Below are 16,822 nucleotides of genomic sequence, written 5' to 3' on the forward strand. Positions count from 1 at the left end.
AGTAACTAAAATAGAACAATAAGTGGTTGATTTTACGTACAGGGACTATTGTATCTGAAATTAGTCTCCACTGAGCAGATGAAAATCCCCTTTGTACAATCCACATACAGTACACAGCAGCTTTATATTCTCTTCATGCAGTTTCCCGGATACATAAGCTTTAGCTTGTGGTCTAAGTTGATACTTTCACAGATTGTATCCAAATGTTTCAATGGAATAGTTACAATTGAATAATACTGTTTCCCATTAGTATCATATCGTTTCACACACGCAGAAGTTCTGTTCATACTCCATTCTAAAGCTACCGTACGGTAGCTATGACCTAATATGATTAATGTATTAACGTTTTAAAAATGAAATCATCATTATTATTTTATGCCATAGACAGTGTTTTTGACATATGTAGTTGTGACTTTTCTTATTTTTATTTTTATGTATATCTGCATTCATATTAATATCTCCCTGGAATTAGTGAGTATAGTTTGCAAGTACATACAATGGTATTTACTGTTTCCTATTAGTATAATAGTTTCCAGCACATTCCGAATTTCTGATTATACTCAGATCTAAAGCTTCTCAGAGGCAGTACGGATGGTGTAATGGTTAGCATTACTTCCTCACAGCACTGAGGTCATTAGTTTGATTCCCACCATGGCTCTACTGTAACTGTGTGGAGTTTGTATATTCTCCCTGTATTTGCATGGGTTTCCTACGGGTACTCCAGTTTTCTCCCACAATCCAAAAATATAATTAATTGAGTCCCAATAAAAATTGTTTAAGTGGTGCATGTGGTAGGGAATATATATTGTAAGCTCCACTGGGGCAGGGACTGATGTGAATGCATGTAGTGTAGTGATGTAGTGCAGTGGATAGGGGAATGTAGTGCAGTAATGAGGTGTTATGATAAAGTGCAATGTGTGGGGACAAACAGGGGGGAATGTAGTGAAACACGCCGCTGATGGGGTATGTGACGCAGAGGGCATTTGGATCACATAGGGGGATGTTGTCCAAAATATCCCTCTTTTTTCTAAATTTTTGATAATGTGATTATTTTAGTCTTAGGGTTTTTTTTTTTTTTATATTTTTATTTTATTATTATTAATATTACTATTGTTATTATTAATAATAACATTTTTTATAAACAAATTTTGGGGAGGGGAATCACTGCTTTTTCCCTGGTGGCGAAAATCCTAGTTTCGGCCTTACCCTTAGTAATAGGCTTCATGCTGCCCAATACCGTTACATCAGTATGAGGCATTAAACCGGTTTTTCCAGTACCAGGGCCTTTGCTTTGTATAGATTCCCCAAGAACAAGCCCCAAAACTCGGGGAAACTGTTCCTCTTTTCACCTGGGTGGCTCCATACCAGCTGGGAAAGTGCTCCAGGGAAGTTGCCTAGCAATGTCCGATAATTATGGCAATGCTGGCCATTTTGAAGGCCAAGTAGTCTAAACATTGAACCAGTTTCAGTTCCCTAGCAATGTCGGGTAACCATGGCAACAGTGGCCATTTTGATGGCAAATTTGATTTAAGCATGACAACCAGTTTCTGTTCCCTGGCAACAGTTCGGCAACCATAGCAACATATACGTTATGGTAAGAACTTACCATTGATAACAGTATTTTTCCTAAATCCACAGGTTTCACAGGATACATTGTTATATGGTTGAGCGACAGCGGTTCTTACACTAATCGGTCAAAGCTTTTTGGCCTCCCAGCATGCAGTGGACCGGTCCATATATCCTCGCCTCCTGGGTCAGGTAAATCAGTTGTTTTCCAAAGCTTAAGGCAGGAGCATCATGTAGAGCACTAATCAGGCGAGAAGACCACACATGCACAACCTCCCACCCTTCCGTACAAGAGGGAAGAGTTTAGTGAGTAAAAGGATCCTCAAATCAGGTGCGTCAAGGTGGGATATCTGTGGACATAGGAGAAATACTGTTATCCATGGTAACTTATTACCATAACTTATATTTCTCCTGCAGGGTCCACAGGGTATCTACAGGATACATTGGGATGTCCCAAAGCAATTTAGTGGTGGCAACGCTCCTGATTAGACAGGAGAATGCTTGGCCCAAATTCAGCATCCTGAGAGGCAAAGGTATCCACAAGCAAAATGTCTAATGAATGTGTTAATGGAAGACCATGTGGCTATCTTACATATCTGTTCTGCTGAAGCACCATGCTGTGCTGTCCATGATGGACCTACTTTACGAGTAGAGTGAGCAGAGACATTATCCGGAAACAGGAGATCAGCCTTCGAATATGCTTCTGAAATCGTCATCCAAAGCCACCTCGCCAGTGTCTGCTTATCAGCAGGCCACCCTCTCCTATGAAATCCGTAGAGAACAAAGAGATAATCTGTCTTTCTGATAGCACTGGTACGATCTACGTAGATCCTTAAGGCATGGACAATTTCCAACGATGCATCTCCCGCAGATAGGTCTGGCCCCTGGAAAGCCGGGACTACAATTTCTTTGTAAAGGTGGAATTTAGACACCACCTTAGGAAGATACCCAGATTTAGTTCTGAGAACCGATCTATCTGGATAAAAAATGAGAAATGGAGGACAAAATAATAATGCGCCAAATGCTGAAACTCTTCGAGCTGAAGCCATAGCCAGAAGAAAGAGAACCTTAGCTGTCAACCATTTAAAATCTACTCTTTTAAGTGGTTCAAATGAGGCAACTTGAAGGGCCTTTAGAACTAAACTTAGATCCCAAGGCACTGTAGGAGGAACAGAGGGACGTTGAATGTGCAGCATTACCTGGAAAAAAGTGTGCCCATTCTGTAGGTTGGCAATTTTCTTTTGGAACCATACAGTTAGTGCTGACACCTGCACTCTCAAGGAAGCCACCCTTAAACCAGAAGGAATGCTAGGATTCTGGAAATTCTGAAAGACCTGGGGTCAAGTTTCCGTTCACTGCACCATTGAATATAGGCTTGCCATATTATGTGATAAATGCGAGCTGAGGAGGTTTTCCTTGCTCTAAGCATTGTTTGAATTACCTGTTGAGAGAATCCTTTTGACTTCAGGATGGAGGTCTCAAGAGCCACGCCATCAAAGACAGTCAATCCAGATGTCTGTGATGGCAAGGCCCCTGAATCAGTAGATCTGGATGTTGAGGTAGTAGGAATAGAGCATCCATCGACATCCTCTGCAGATCTGTGTACCAATGTTTTATGGGCCAAGCCGGAGCTATTAGTATAACGGCACTTTTCCTTTTTATTATTATTATTATTATTACTACCGCCACCAGTTTTTTATATAGTGTACACATATTATTATTATTATTATTATTATTATTACCAGTTATTTATATATTATACATATATTTTGCAGTGCTTTACAGAGCATATTTAGCCATATACATCAGTCCCTGCCCCAGTGGAGCTTGCAATCTATAAACCCTATCACATGTACACACAGACACACATTCACACTAGGGTTATTTTTATTCTTTGTTGGAAGCCAATTAACCTACCAGTATATTTTTGGATTGTGAGAGGAAACCGGAGTACCCGAAGGAAACCCATGCAAGTACGGGGAGAATATACAAACTCCACACAGTTAGGGCTATGGTGGGAATCGAACCCATGACCTCAGTGCTGTGAGGCAGTAATGCTAACCATTACACCATCCATACTTTTACCTTTCTCACCACCCTGGTTAACAGGGTGATGGTAGGAAACACATAGGCCAGACGAAAGTCCCATCTCACTGACAGGGCATCCATCTTCCTTGGTCCACTGCACCTAGAAGCAATTTCTTCCTGACACTGCTCCTCAGCCCTGAAGGCTGGCATCTGTTGTCAGAATTTCCCAATCTGATATCCAAAAGGGTCTCCCTTTGTCCAGATGGGCTGTCTGTAGCCACCAGGCTAATGACCTCCTTCCTTCCAGAGGAAGAATCATAGTCTGCATTTTTATTGTCTGATGACCCCATTCCACTTGGTAAGGATCCGATGTTGCAGAGGTCTTGAATGGAACTGAGCATACTCTACCATGTTGAAAATTGACACCATTAGACACATCACACACATTGCTGCGAGAATTTATACTCTTCGACAGTGTAGAAGCTCCTGGATCCTTTACTGAAGTTTGGATATTTTTCTCAGAAGTAAAATTACTCTCTGACGGCTCAAATCCAATACAGCCCCAAATGAGTCATCCGTTATGACGGAACAAAAGATGATTTTGCCCAATCTATGAGCCAACCGTGCTTCTGCAGACACTCTATTGTATGTTGCAGATGACACAGAAGCAATACCTGAGACTGTGCCAGGATAAAAAGATCGTTGAGGTATGGAAATATTCTTATCCCCTGCTGGCGGAGATAAGCTACCATAATCACCACATTTTTGGTGAATACTCTGGGGGCTGTGGCCAGACCAAATGGCAGAGCCTGAATCTGAAAATGCTGTTGGAGGATAGCGAATTTGAGATAGCGCTGATGGGACAGAGCTATAGGAACATGCAGGTAAGGATCCTGTATATCCAGGGATACCATAAAATCCCATGGTTCCATAGCCAAAATGATGGAATGTAAGGTCTCCATATGAAACCGAGGTACCCAAATGTATTTGTTCAGCATTTTTAGATTGAGTGTGAGCTGGAACGACTAGTTCAGCTTCTGGACTAAAAACAGGTTGGAGTAGAAACCCTGTCCTTGTTGTGCAGGAGGAACAGGAATGATTACTCCTGACTGAAGCAATTTCTGAACTGCCTCTTGCAAAACCCTGGCCCTCGTTTCTACCAAAGAAAGGCTGGTACAATAAAAAAAACAAACCTTTGAGTAGGGTTTTTCCTGAAAGAAAACGCATAACTGGGATACACCGCTTCTTGCACCCAGGCATCTGTGGTAGACTGCTGCCAGATTTGTGCAAAATGAATAAGTCGGCCTCCCACCCTGGGTTCCCCCAGGTGGAGGCCCGCACCATCAGGCTGATGGCTTATCTTTTTTGTATTCTGAATCAGCTTTCCAGGTGCGTAGCTAAACTGCTCGGTGAGCGGCTAATTTTGAGGCTGATGTTTGAGAGGCAATAGTGCCCATATCTAAGGCTGCTTCTTCCAAGAATATTGCAGCCTGTTTGATATGTGTCACATGGGATTTTTGCTCTCTGGATGTCGTTGAAATTTCCCCTACCAATGCATCTTGCCAGACAGCCACTGCTTTAGCCATCCAGGCTGAGGCCATGGCTGGTCTAATGATTGCCCCAGACAGGGAAAAAAAAGTTGTTGTTTTTTAGCAAACCATCTACTCTCCTATCCGTGACATCATTTATTGATGTTGAAGGCAGAAGTAATGTAGATTTTTGCACTAAGCGAATCACATGCATATCTACTTTAGGGGCTACCTCTCTCTTTAAACAGTCCTCAGTCAGAAAAGGGTAATTGGAATTCCATTTCCTAGGAATTCTAAATTTCTTACTGGGCATAACCCAAGCCTCTTCCATAATTTCCGTCAGCTGTTCTGATCCAGGAAACTCAGTCTTACCTGTTTTGGGACGTTTAAATAAAGGTGCCTTGGATTTTAACACAGTATATGTTGATTCTTCTAAGGATAAAATGGATTTCATTGCAGTAATCAACTCAGATATGTCCACTGAGCTGAGACCTTCTTCCTCATCCTCATATTCAGAACCAGAGTGTAATGAGTCTTCGTCCTCTGATGAGTCCTCATCTGAAACATGTGTAGACTCTGAAGATGTTGTTTTGTGTCTAAATGATTTACTTACCACTGGCTTTTCAGCCTGTTTCTGTTGAGAGGCTACTGCTTCCCCTGTGCTGCACATATAATAGTGCAACCTATCACCGGTACAGAAGTTGGAATTATCCACTCAGCTATACTGGATAATGTCCTGTGCAAACATAGCCCATGGTGGATCAACTTACACCTGCATCTGCCTTGAATATTTCAAGAGACCTTGGTGAAAGCTAATACAGTTTGCACACAACCCATCTTGAACCAGATCCTGAGATGTTAACCCAGCTTTACATGACAAACATGATATGAGTGTTGGTGCTGATGTGAGTGTGTTTTCCTCACCTTTTCTGCTCTAAGACATGATAAATAATCAGACAATTTAACAGTGTAATACACAATTTGTGACTGTAATCACTTTAAAATGTGTTAAAGTGACATACAATCCGACCCTACCCTGTTTAGCACCAGCATTGAGGATCGGAGTAAACAGAGGATACTGACAGAATTTATAGCAAAGTCAGCAATCACACTAACAGTCAGTCACAGATTATACATTAGTATAATAAGCAATATGACCACATATTCAACTACAGGTACAGTTCACGTATGTAGGAGAAACATATTACTGCATTACTTTATAAAAATGCTTTAACTGTATTCAGACGCATAGCAAAAGAAACCACAGTAATATTATCAAACTCATATGCATTATGCCCTTATCCAACTATTTGTACTCAAAGGTAGATAGAGACTTAGGGCCTAATTCAGACATGGTTGCATGCAGGCTATTTTTTGCACTGCTACGACCAGGTAATCGCCACCCACAGGGGAGGTGGGATTGCTGTGTTTGGCTGCAAACGCTTGTGCAGAGAGCTGCACAAACAAAAAGTTTGTGCAGTCTCTGCACAGCTCAGGACTTGCTCACCCGCTGCAATGATCCTTGCTGGAGCTGATGTCAGGATCCCTCCATGGAAACGGCCGGACACGCATGCGTTTTCCTCAACACTCCCAGAAAACGGTGAGTTGACACCCCCGGACGGCCTCTTCCTGTCAATCTTCTTGTGTTTGCTGCTGCAAATGCTTTCTTCATTATTTTTGTCGCTGCCCAGTGATGGCCATCGCCGGCCAGCAACGCGCCTGCGCATTGCGGCCCCCACGCATGCGCTGTTCAGACCCGATCGCACGGCTGCAAATAACTACAGCATGCGATCAGGTCTGAATGACCCACTTAGTGTTTTATAGCCCCCACTCAGGAGAGCGGGATACAGGGAGACTTACCCCGCTTCCAGAATCGATAAATACGAGTGGATCCATATGCTATAAGTGTCCACCGCCGCTCCGTGAAAATATAGTGAACACAGATTGCCAAGTGAACACTGATGCACCAGTCACACAGCCGCTTCAGTTTATGGCAGGAGACTCGGAGGAAACTGGTCGTGAATCGGGGGGGGAGGGGCGACCAGGGGTGCATCCGTCTCCCCACTGCTGATCTCAAAATTAGGGATCGCAGCCTCATGCTACTCCTGGAGCCTTTGATCCCTAAGGCCTAGCACTTGTGCACTCTCGGTGGCAGCCGCGTCAGCGACTGTTTGGTAGTTTCCCCCAAAAGAGTGCGGCTGTGTCCATGTTCCCCCTCTAAGCGGAACCTATGCCTTACCTTCCTCCCGTGCTCCGGCCACAGCCTGGTAACGTCTGCTGGACTTGCTAGTTTTATCCGACACAGACGCCCGCCGAAACAGCACTGTACTCGTGGGTAAGCGTTGTCGCGACTCGGCGGGGAGTAGTTGGAGTGACTCTTTCTAAGGTACGTATAAGACGCTGTTTAGAAAGATCACTCAGAAAAAAATAGTAAGACTATAAAAATAAAGTAAAAAAGCTTATGGCTGCCAAAAACCAGCAGCCCTTAGACCATGGTCCGGCTCCTGCCTCACCAAACTAAAAACTGATTTGCCTGAGCCAGGTGGCAGGTATATATAGACGGGCCCACTGCGTACTGGGAGCCCAGAAAGCTTTGACCGATTGGTGCAAGATCCGCTGTCGCTCATCCATATCCCAATGTATCCTGTGGATACCCTGTGGACCCTGCAGGAGAAAGTGGCCATTTTTCAGGCCAAGTAGATTAAGCATGACAACCATTTTCGGTTGCCTAGCAATTTCTAGTAACCATGGCAACGGCGGCCATTTTGCTGGCAAAGTTTAAGGAGCAAGACAACCAGTTTCTGTTCCTAAACAGTTTTGCTTGTTTCATTTCTACTCATATTGTACAGTGTAATCCAGGCATGTCCCAACTGCGGCCCTCCAGCTGTTGAGAAACTACACTTTCCAGCATGCCCTGACACAGCTTTAGCATTCTCTGACAGCAAGACTGTGTCGGGGCATGCTGGGATATGTAGTTTCACAACAGCTGGAGGGCCTCAGTTTGGACATGCCTGGTGTAATCCTTTTGACTCTTTATTTTACACCAGTGATGTAAAAGTGTGTGGAAATATAGAAATGGTCGTGTGAACATTTCCAAAATATTTCACAAGGTTTCTCAACAGTTTACTAAAATGTAATTACCCACCGCTCTAAGAAATAAATGCCGTCTGTCCTCCAGTGATGGTAGCACATGCAAGGGGTCCAATAGGTAAGCCAGTAGCCCCTAAGCATCCCACCTGGCACCATGTAGGAGGTAATCATCACCAATCACCATCTGCCTTAGTATGGATTATTCATTTATAATATTCTCTTCCCTTAGTACTAACTAAATCTCAGTAATAGGTATAGAATTGCATGAGGAGTAATGGACAGTAGCACACCCAACCCCTACACAGATAGAATAAAAGGAGGAGCACTCACTGTAGGTATTCTGTAGTGCACCATAGCATAGTGAGTCATTATTATGACATTACATTTTTATTCTTAATTCCCATACATTCAGGTCACTGAATGTGCATTGTGCTCATAGCAATATAATCCCCTATAAGAGTTTTAAACTCGATTGAACATAATAAAATACACCTTTTGCCAATTCTTAAACAAACAACCCCTTATTTTTTGTTTGTTTGTTTGTTTGTTTTTATAAATGGGAAATGAAACTTAACTCATTAAATATGCATTTATAATAATTCAGCTATACAAAAAGAAAAAGTGATTCACTTGTATCTGATTGTTATTTCCACCAATAGCCCATTCATTGCAAACCCTTACACTATCTAGACAAATGTCCTCCTGTGTTCTCCATGTATTGTACTTTGTCTTTCTCAGATTAATGAGATTTGGCTTGTGGTTTTATTTGATACTTTGGTATTGATAGTATCTACTGATGTATTCATAGAATAGTAACAATAGTGTAACACTACTTACTGTTTTACATTAGTATCACATCGTCCCCAATGCAGGCAGAAGATCTGATTATTCTCCGTTCTAAAGCTTCTCATAATATGATAATTGAGATCTACCAGATAAATGTATTCTTAATGCTGTAATATGCAAATGACTATCGTATCGTGAATGTTACTTGGTAAGCAGACATATTAATCGCTGATGTTTTTACTGCAGACATATACTGTGATCTCCCGGACAGTAGAGAGCACAGCTGGTGAGGCACATCTGTCCCCATACGTACTATTCCCGCCGACGGTAGCTATTCACAGTACTGTATGTAATAAGGTTTCTATTTCAAGACTCTTTAGACTTGAGGCTTGTATCACTGCTATGTGTGTGTGTGTGTGTTTTGATTGTCTCCCCTGGCTAGAATGCCAGCATAGACTTCCCGGAATACAGCAATCCTTCTGGCTGAAACGTGATAAAACCTCTAATGGAGACTGATTTTGTTGCCGCACCCGGGAGAAACCCTAAAGTCTTGGAGGGCTTTTTGAAAAGTACTATGCATATGCCTAAGCCAATCAGGATGAAAGGCGCCTTTAACTCATCCAATGACAGCGCAGCACAGTGCATAAATAGAGATGTTAGCGGCTGCTCTCTATATGTATTCGTTTTTTTGCCTTTAGACGTGTTTCGTGAGGAGAGATGGCCAGGACCAAGCAGACCGCCCGCAAATCTACCGGAGGTAAAGCTCCCCGCAAGCAGCTGGCAACCAAGGCTGCTCGGAAAAGCGCCCCAGCTACCGGCGGCGTGAAGAAGCCTCACCGCTACCGTCCCGGGACTGTTGCTCTCAGAGAGATCCGCCGCTACCAGAAATCCACCGAGCTGCTGATCCGCAAGCTGCCCTTCCAGCGATTGGTGCGTGAGATCGCCCAAGACTTCAAGACCGACCTGCGCTTCCAGAGCTCTGCCGTTATGGCCCTACAAGAGGCCAGTGAGGCTTATCTGGTGGGGCTGTTCGAGGACACCAACCTGTGCGCCATCCACGCCAAGAGGGTAACCATCATGCCCAAAGACATCCAGCTAGCCCGCAGAATCCGAGGGGAGAGGGCATAGACACTCGGCACTCCTATACACGCAGCAACACAAAGGCTCTTTTCAGAGCCACCAAATCCTTCTAAACCAGCTGAAGCATAAGTTACACAATGGTGTTTAATTGGACGGATACCACCTCCTTTAGCTCTGCCCAGGCTCCTCGTAGTTAGTAGCCACAAAGCTCACGGCCTATATCCCTTAATTACCCGCACCTTCCTTCCAGCTTGCCGCTGCCCTGGAACAGTGGCGGGAGCCTCCTCAATTCAGCGTGCAGTCAGGGCACAGGGGGCTACTAGTCTTCACCATGAAAGGTTAGAGTTGATCAAGTGTAAGGGAACGTTTTAATAAGGCTCCATGAGCACTTTTCTATGGAAGTAAATGCCTGTAAGGCGGCTCTTTATAGAGTCCTCTACCGAGGAACTTGCCCTACACATCTAGTACCTCCCTTAATGAATCTGGGGGTCAAGCATTTAGCCGTGCAGCTCCGATTCTATGGAACTCACATCCCCGCATAGCTCGAGAGGCCCCCGCTCTAGAATCTTTCATACACACTCATCACTCTCTAAATGTCCATTTAGTATCTCCTGCATAGCTTCCCTGCGCTCCACGGTTTCTGTGCTGTATTGTATTAATTTAATTTGTTTAGCGCTATAAGTCCTATTGCAGAAAGAACATTATGGAAATAACATTGTTATGTCTGCGCTCTACTGCTTGTTACACGCAAGGGTCTGATTTACTTCCCGTCAGAAGCACAACGCCAAGTACGATACTCGCACCTATCCCGCTAAACAGCGGGCTACTTACTCCCACATGTACAGCATATCATGAATCAGCTCTTTGGGGTCAGGGTGGGTGGCTCTGAAAAGAGCCTTTGTGTTGCGGGGACAAGTATCTAGCAGTGAAATCACTTGCTCTTAGCTGGTTTGTGGCTCTCGGTCTTCTTGGGCAGCAGCACGGCCTGGATGTTGGGCAGAACGCCTCCCTGGGCGATGGTCACCCCACCGAGCAGTTTATTGAGCTCTTCGTCGTTGCGCACAGCCAGCTGCAGGTGGCGGGGGATGATGCGGGTCTTCTTGTTGTCGCGGGCGGCGTTTCCGGCAAGCTCAAGAATCTCAGCCGTCAGGTACTCCAGTACTGCGGCCAGATACACCGGGGCACCGGCTCCCACACGCTCCGCATAGTTTCCCTTCCTCAGCAGACGGTGAACTCGACCGACTGGGAACTGGAGACCGGCCCGGGATGAGCGAGTCTTTGCCTTAGCACGGGTCTTGCCGCCTTGTTTCCCTCTTCCAGACATACTTGCGAGGTTCAATGAGATAAAAGAGTCTCTCTTTCAACAGAAACACTGAGAGAAATGTCTCTAAAACACCGCCCTCCTCTTACATATATACTCAGAAGCGACATGCTGCTTGCTCTGTGATTGGTCTGCTTACAAGCTAAACAATGCAGCTCAACTTCATCCACAGACCAATCCGCAAAAAGAAGAGTGGGGTTACGATGCCTACCAGTGTCACATGACACTTCTACCCAATAGTGTAGCTTGCATTGGTGATGCCTCGTTTGCATAAGCTGCCTATAAATAAAACAGATGTGTGAGATGACCGCACAGATTTTCTACATTGTGTCGAAGAGATCCTAAAGAATGCCTGATCCAGCAAAGTCTGCTCCGGCGCCTAAGAAAGGCTCTAAGAAAGCGGTGACCAAGACCCAGAAGAAGGATGGGAAGAAGCGTAGGAAGAGCAGGAAGGAGAGTTACGCCATTTACGTCTACAAGGTGCTGAAGCAGGTGCACCCTGACACCGGCATCTCCTCCAAGGCTATGGGCATCATGAACTCCTTTGTCAATGACATCTTTGAGCGCATTGCTGGGGAAGCTTCTCGCCTGGCTCATTACAACAAGCGCTCGACCATCACCTCCCGGGAGATCCAGACCGCCGTACGCTTGCTGCTGCCGGGAGAGCTGGCCAAGCACGCCGTGTCCGAGGGCACCAAGGCTGTTACCAAGTACACCAGCGCCAAGTAATCACCCCCTTCTCTGACCCACATCAACACAAAGGCTCTTCTAAGAGCCACCCACCTCCTCTCTAATCGGGCTGAAACTATGATGGGTATTATATGTGCTACTTGCAAATCTGCCTTATTGTATCTCCGCTTCCATGAACTGTATATTCACTTCCAAACTAAAGCGGGGTCATATAGTCATCATATTACAGATGTCAGCATTAGTGCTTACATAAAGCAATCCATAGAGCAGTGACTGCCCGTGTAGCTGCTGCAGAACTAGAGAATTATTGTATCTTATTCCAATGTTACAAAGTATCAGTAGATTGTAGCAATTGGTCCCGTTGTTCGTATCACTTTGAATCTCCTATAAACACAGTTGCTAAAAGGTTGTTTGTCTTTCAAGATGCCCTGTGTAGAATGCTATTGTTACTGTATCACTGCACGTGTAACACCGGGATCCAATCTCCGGTATCACTGCAGGTATATTGCACCGAATCCATTATAAGACATCAGGTTCCGTTTAGCTGCATTTAATGAAAGGAGATCTTTATGATCGCACAATACAATGCTGGCTTAGGTACACGTGCCAGCTGTGCTCCCTATAGTAACAGAGATACAGGGGGTGGCTGAGCAGCAGTGTTCCGGAGCGGGACTGGCTGAGTGCAGTATCAGCGGCGCTCATTATTACAGGGAGAAGAGAGACCGAAGCGCAGAGCTGACACTCAGACCGAGCCCGGGACAGACGTTACACTGACCAGCCAGAAGCGGCATGTCATTGGAGTGATTTTGTTTTGTCCCGCCGAAATCTGTTCGACTCATTGGTCCATTTTGAATTTTCATCCTCCAATCCCAATGAGGTTGTGCAAGTCACTTATTATATACCTATTATTTATCTGGACAATATATAATAATGGATATTAAAACGGTTAAATTCTAAATGTTTTTTTTTTTTTTTTACTTCAATAAAAATAAGTCTATGAACAACAGTGTGCTAAATAAAGTAATCTATTATATAAAATAAATTATAGTGCAGTGCTAATATATATATATATATATATATATATATATATATATATATATATATATATATATATATATATACTTTATGCTGTCCTATATTTATGACATTTCATTTTTTCTGATTTGCTATTTCTCAGTCGTCATCTATATCATCTGTTATGAGCCTTATATCAAATGTTGGGACGTTGATAAGAATGGGACTCAGTATGGATAATATTACATTGTATCTTAGGTTGAATATTATGTTGTACCAAGTACAGGAATTGTATGGGAAAAAAGATCTTAGATAAGTGTAACTTTATATTGCGTATACATCTTATGCCCCTAATCTGATGGTAAGGCAGTGACTTTTTAACATCTAATTATAGCCATGACTCCGCCTCTCAAAGTGCTCAGTCACCCATCAGGTCCGCTTATCTCTTTCTAAAGAGCAACCGAAAATGGGTTGCCTCATATTTCTTTGTCGTTAGCTATTGAATAATGTCTGGAAGAGGTAAAGGAGGTAAGGGGCTCGGAAAAGGAGGCGCTAAGCGCCATAGGAAGGTGCTGCGGGACAACATCCAGGGCATCACCAAGCCTGCCATCCGCCGCCTTGCCCGGAGAGGAGGCGTGAAGCGTATCTCCGGCCTCATCTACGAGGAGACCCGCGGGGTGCTGAAGGTGTTTCTGGAGAACGTGATCCGGGACGCCGTCACCTACACCGAGCACGCCAAGAGGAAGACGGTCACCGCTATGGATGTGGTCTATGCTCTCAAGCGCCAGGGCCGCACTCTGTATGGCTTCGGAGGCTAAACACCGAGGCGCATCTAATACCATCACCCGCACACAAAGGCCCTTTTCAGGGCCGCCCATCTCTTCTACGAAAGATCTGTAACCCAACGTCTCTGTGTAGTGCTGTACTCTGACTATAAGCCGGGTCCTAGTACTTAATCGTTCCCTCACATTAGGCACACCGCTAGTGGTTGCTGTCTTTATTTGGAGTGATGATGAAAGGACCGGGCCAGTATTTTAGTGAGCTTATGCCCAAGCTGGCCACTACTAATGTGTAATGTTTATGAATTCTTGCAGTGGGTGAGACGTGAGTAGATTTGTCCTAGAGGTACCGCCATGATCCTTTGTTTCGAAGATGGCACAACACACTGTCGGTGGCTGACTAGTTCTAAGCTGTTGGACACAAGTTTTTTTTATGAAGGACAAACTAAGTATTCACTAGGAAATCCATGTTCTCTTACAGCTTAGCTTATCGGCGGAGTTTTTGAAAAATGTATCCGCTCTTCTTTAAACCAATCGGTGGAGGGGGACATGCTTACTTCTACCAATCAGCGCAGCTCAGCTTATATGCAAATTTGATGAAAGCAGCCAGGTTACATAATTCATTTTTTGGGGGGACAATGCCTGGGAGAGGTAAGGGGCTCGGGAAAGGAGGCACCAAGCGCTGCAGGACTACATATCATCCAGGGCACCACACAGCCTGCCACCCGCCGCCTAGTCCATAGAGGGGTCCTGCAGGCTTTGAACGTTAATTAACTAATTTAAGGGTCTCCTACATTAATCCAGAAACGAGCTATAGGAACAGGCTGTATTTTCAAGGGAGGCATTTTTTTTTTGTAGCAAACAATTATACCTTGTCCGGGTACCTCGCAGTCTGTACATCACCGGGAATGGCGTGCAGAACACGCGGTGCTGTTCCTTACACCAGACTGTACGACCAAGTACACATAAAACAACCATTCAGCTACTACGGGCGGCTGGAGATAGAAGAACCCGACACTTTAGTGTATACGTTCCCGATCTATCTGCAGATTTAACAGATAACTGCATTTAGTCCCGCTCCCCTGCATATCCCACTTATGCAGTGACTGCATGGGGCAGAGTAGATGGGCCAAGTGGTCCATATCCTGCTATCAAGAGCTATGTTTCTAGGACTGATGTGTAAGGGACAAACTAGATATTTCTGCCACATGTAGCGACTTCTTCACTACAGTTTTTATTTAGTCCCCCAATAGATCACATCGTGCGCCTACAGCTCTGCCGAGACAGGGTGGGTGGCTCTGAAAAGAGCCTTTGGGGGATAACAAGGAAGAGAGGCTGCGGCTTTACAATCACTTCTTGGCCGCAGCTTTCTTAGGCTTAGCTGCCTTCTTGGCCGGGCTTTTTGTGGCTTTTGGCTTCGCTGCCTTCTTGGCCGGACTCTTGGCAACTTTGGGCTTCGCCGCCTTCTTGGCGGGACTCTTGGCCGCCTTCTTAGGCTTCACGGCTATAGGCTTCTTTGGGCTTTTGGCAGCAGCCGCTGTAGCGGGTTTCTTCACCTTTTTCGGGGTCTTGGCTGCACTCGGAGCCTTCTTGGGCTTCTTCGGGGATTTGGCCACTTTCTTCGCTGCAGGTTTCTTGGGCTTCAGGGACTTCTGGGCGGCCTTCTTGCTTTCCACTTGTTTCTTATTGAGCTTGAAGGAGCCGGAAGCGCCGGTACCTTTCACCTGGGTGAGAGTTCCTTTGGTCACTAATCCTTTCACCCCCACTTTGATGCGGCTGTTGTTCCTCTCCACATCGTAGCCTCCGGCAGCCAGAGCCTTCTTCAGGGCGGCAAGAGAAACCCCGCTGCGCTCTTTAGAGGCGGCCACGGCTTTTACGATCAGCTCGGAGACGCTGGGTCCAGAAGACTTGCCGCTCTTCTTTGCTCTTCCAGCAGCTTTCTTCGGCTGCCTCTTCTTTTTGGCTGCGACCTCTGATGGAGGAACAGCGGCGGCGACGGGGGCAGTTTCCGCCATGTTTGCAGAACTTAACTTTAATCAATAATACTACAACGCCCGGTGTTGACTCACGTCTTTTATATACACTGCCGGCTGTGCTGTGATTGGCTGCCGAGAGTGAGGTGTTCTGTGCTCCCATTGGCGGAATGAGCAGCCGTGTAAACTCTTCCCTGTCTGAGTGTACGGGGGAATCTGCTCTCACCTTGTGTTTCCCTAGCGCAGAAAAACAGTCTTTTATAGGGCATGAGGTGAGCGGCGAGCTGGCTCTCTGCACCACACCAGTACTCCAAGGTCTCCCCTAACCCTTTACTGTCATTGCTAGCCTATGCGCTGTGAAGAGTGCCGGGAATAGCCCCTGTCAGCTCACCTAGACCAGGCATGATCTGGCTGGCGTGTAATACATCTTTTCTGCGAAGCGAAAAATGTCTCATCGGGCACTTTTCTCTCCTCCAGGCACTACACCGAACAAAGGTGGCTGGGGCATAATCAGTGCAGAGGATGCCGCATTTTGAAAGACATAAAGGTGATGTGTGGGATGCTGTACACCCGGATGGATAGCACAGGCAGGTTGCCCCACAAGGTATTGGCACTCCTGTCTGGGAACTCTAGTTACTTTGACTAAATAAATAAAAGAAAGATATCTGGCGTGCATAATCAGCTTCAGAATAATCCTGCCGGCCTGAGATTCTCCATGTCCTGAAAAATGCTGGTGGCGTTTTCTCCACATGTTCTTATAATGATACATATAGACATTGATGCATATCTATGCATCTTAAGTGTGTCAGTAGGTGGGCTATGGGATCCCGTTCCCATTGATAGGAGACTGATATTTTTAAAAGAGGACATGGGAGCAATAGGGTGAGACCATAGGAATAAAGGGTACAATATCTGGAGACGGGAGAAATAAGGAGACGAGGAGTGGGAGATCAGAGGAGCAAAAGG

General features: G+C 45.2%; 5 protein-coding genes across 5 annotated transcripts; 3 read left to right on the forward strand and 2 right to left on the reverse strand.

Annotated features, from left to right (window-relative positions):
* Positions 1-9,666: 9,666 nt before the first annotated feature.
* On the forward strand, positions 9,667-10,183 carry LOC134936289 (histone H3). Its single transcript, XM_063931304.1, has one exon. It carries the CDS (start codon positions 9,717-9,719, stop codon positions 10,125-10,127), a length of 411 nt encoding a protein of 136 aa, XP_063787374.1. The 5' UTR covers positions 9,667-9,716; the 3' UTR covers positions 10,128-10,183.
* A 774-nt stretch (positions 10,184-10,957) lies between these two features.
* Positions 10,958-11,439, reverse strand: LOC134936301 (histone H2A type 1-like). Its single transcript, XM_063931315.1, has one exon. It carries the CDS (start codon positions 11,401-11,403, stop codon positions 11,011-11,013), a length of 393 nt encoding a protein of 130 aa, XP_063787385.1. The 5' UTR covers positions 11,404-11,439; the 3' UTR covers positions 10,958-11,010.
* A 253-nt stretch (positions 11,440-11,692) lies between these two features.
* Positions 11,693-12,180, forward strand: LOC134936312 (histone H2B 1.1-like). Its single transcript, XM_063931324.1, has one exon. It carries the CDS (start codon positions 11,749-11,751, stop codon positions 12,127-12,129), a length of 381 nt encoding a protein of 126 aa, XP_063787394.1. The 5' UTR covers positions 11,693-11,748; the 3' UTR covers positions 12,130-12,180.
* A 1,409-nt stretch (positions 12,181-13,589) lies between these two features.
* On the forward strand, positions 13,590-13,982 carry LOC134936324 (histone H4). The gene has a single exon (XM_063931335.1). It carries the CDS (start codon positions 13,611-13,613, stop codon positions 13,920-13,922), a length of 312 nt encoding a protein of 103 aa, XP_063787405.1. The 5' UTR covers positions 13,590-13,610; the 3' UTR covers positions 13,923-13,982.
* Positions 13,983-15,081: 1,099 nt separating this feature from the next.
* Positions 15,082-16,044, reverse strand: LOC134936277 (histone H1B-like). Its single transcript, XM_063931293.1, has one exon. The coding sequence runs from the start codon at positions 15,896-15,898 to the stop codon at positions 15,233-15,235; it is 666 nt and encodes a 221-aa protein (XP_063787363.1). The 5' UTR covers positions 15,899-16,044; the 3' UTR covers positions 15,082-15,232.
* Positions 16,045-16,822: the final 778 nt, after the last annotated feature.

Source organism: Pseudophryne corroboree, chromosome 6 (assembly GCF_028390025.1).
Source record: "Pseudophryne corroboree isolate aPseCor3 chromosome 6, aPseCor3.hap2, whole genome shotgun sequence".
In the NCBI taxonomy this organism is placed as follows: Eukaryota; Metazoa; Chordata; class Amphibia; order Anura; family Myobatrachidae; genus Pseudophryne; species Pseudophryne corroboree.

What these genes read in the sequence shown, in the direction of transcription:
- LOC134936289 (XM_063931304.1), top strand. Translation starts at nt 9,717, where the DNA reads ATGGCCAGGACCAAGCAGACCGCCCGCAAATCTACCGGAGGTAAAGCT.
- LOC134936301 (XM_063931315.1), bottom strand. Translation starts at nt 11,403, where the DNA reads ATGTCTGGAAGAGGGAAACAAGGCGGCAAGACCCGTGCTAAGGCAAAG.
- LOC134936312 (XM_063931324.1), top strand. Translation starts at nt 11,749, where the DNA reads ATGCCTGATCCAGCAAAGTCTGCTCCGGCGCCTAAGAAAGGCTCTAAG.
- LOC134936324 (XM_063931335.1), top strand. Translation starts at nt 13,611, where the DNA reads ATGTCTGGAAGAGGTAAAGGAGGTAAGGGGCTCGGAAAAGGAGGCGCT.
- LOC134936277 (XM_063931293.1), bottom strand. Translation starts at nt 15,898, where the DNA reads ATGGCGGAAACTGCCCCCGTCGCCGCCGCTGTTCCTCCATCAGAGGTC.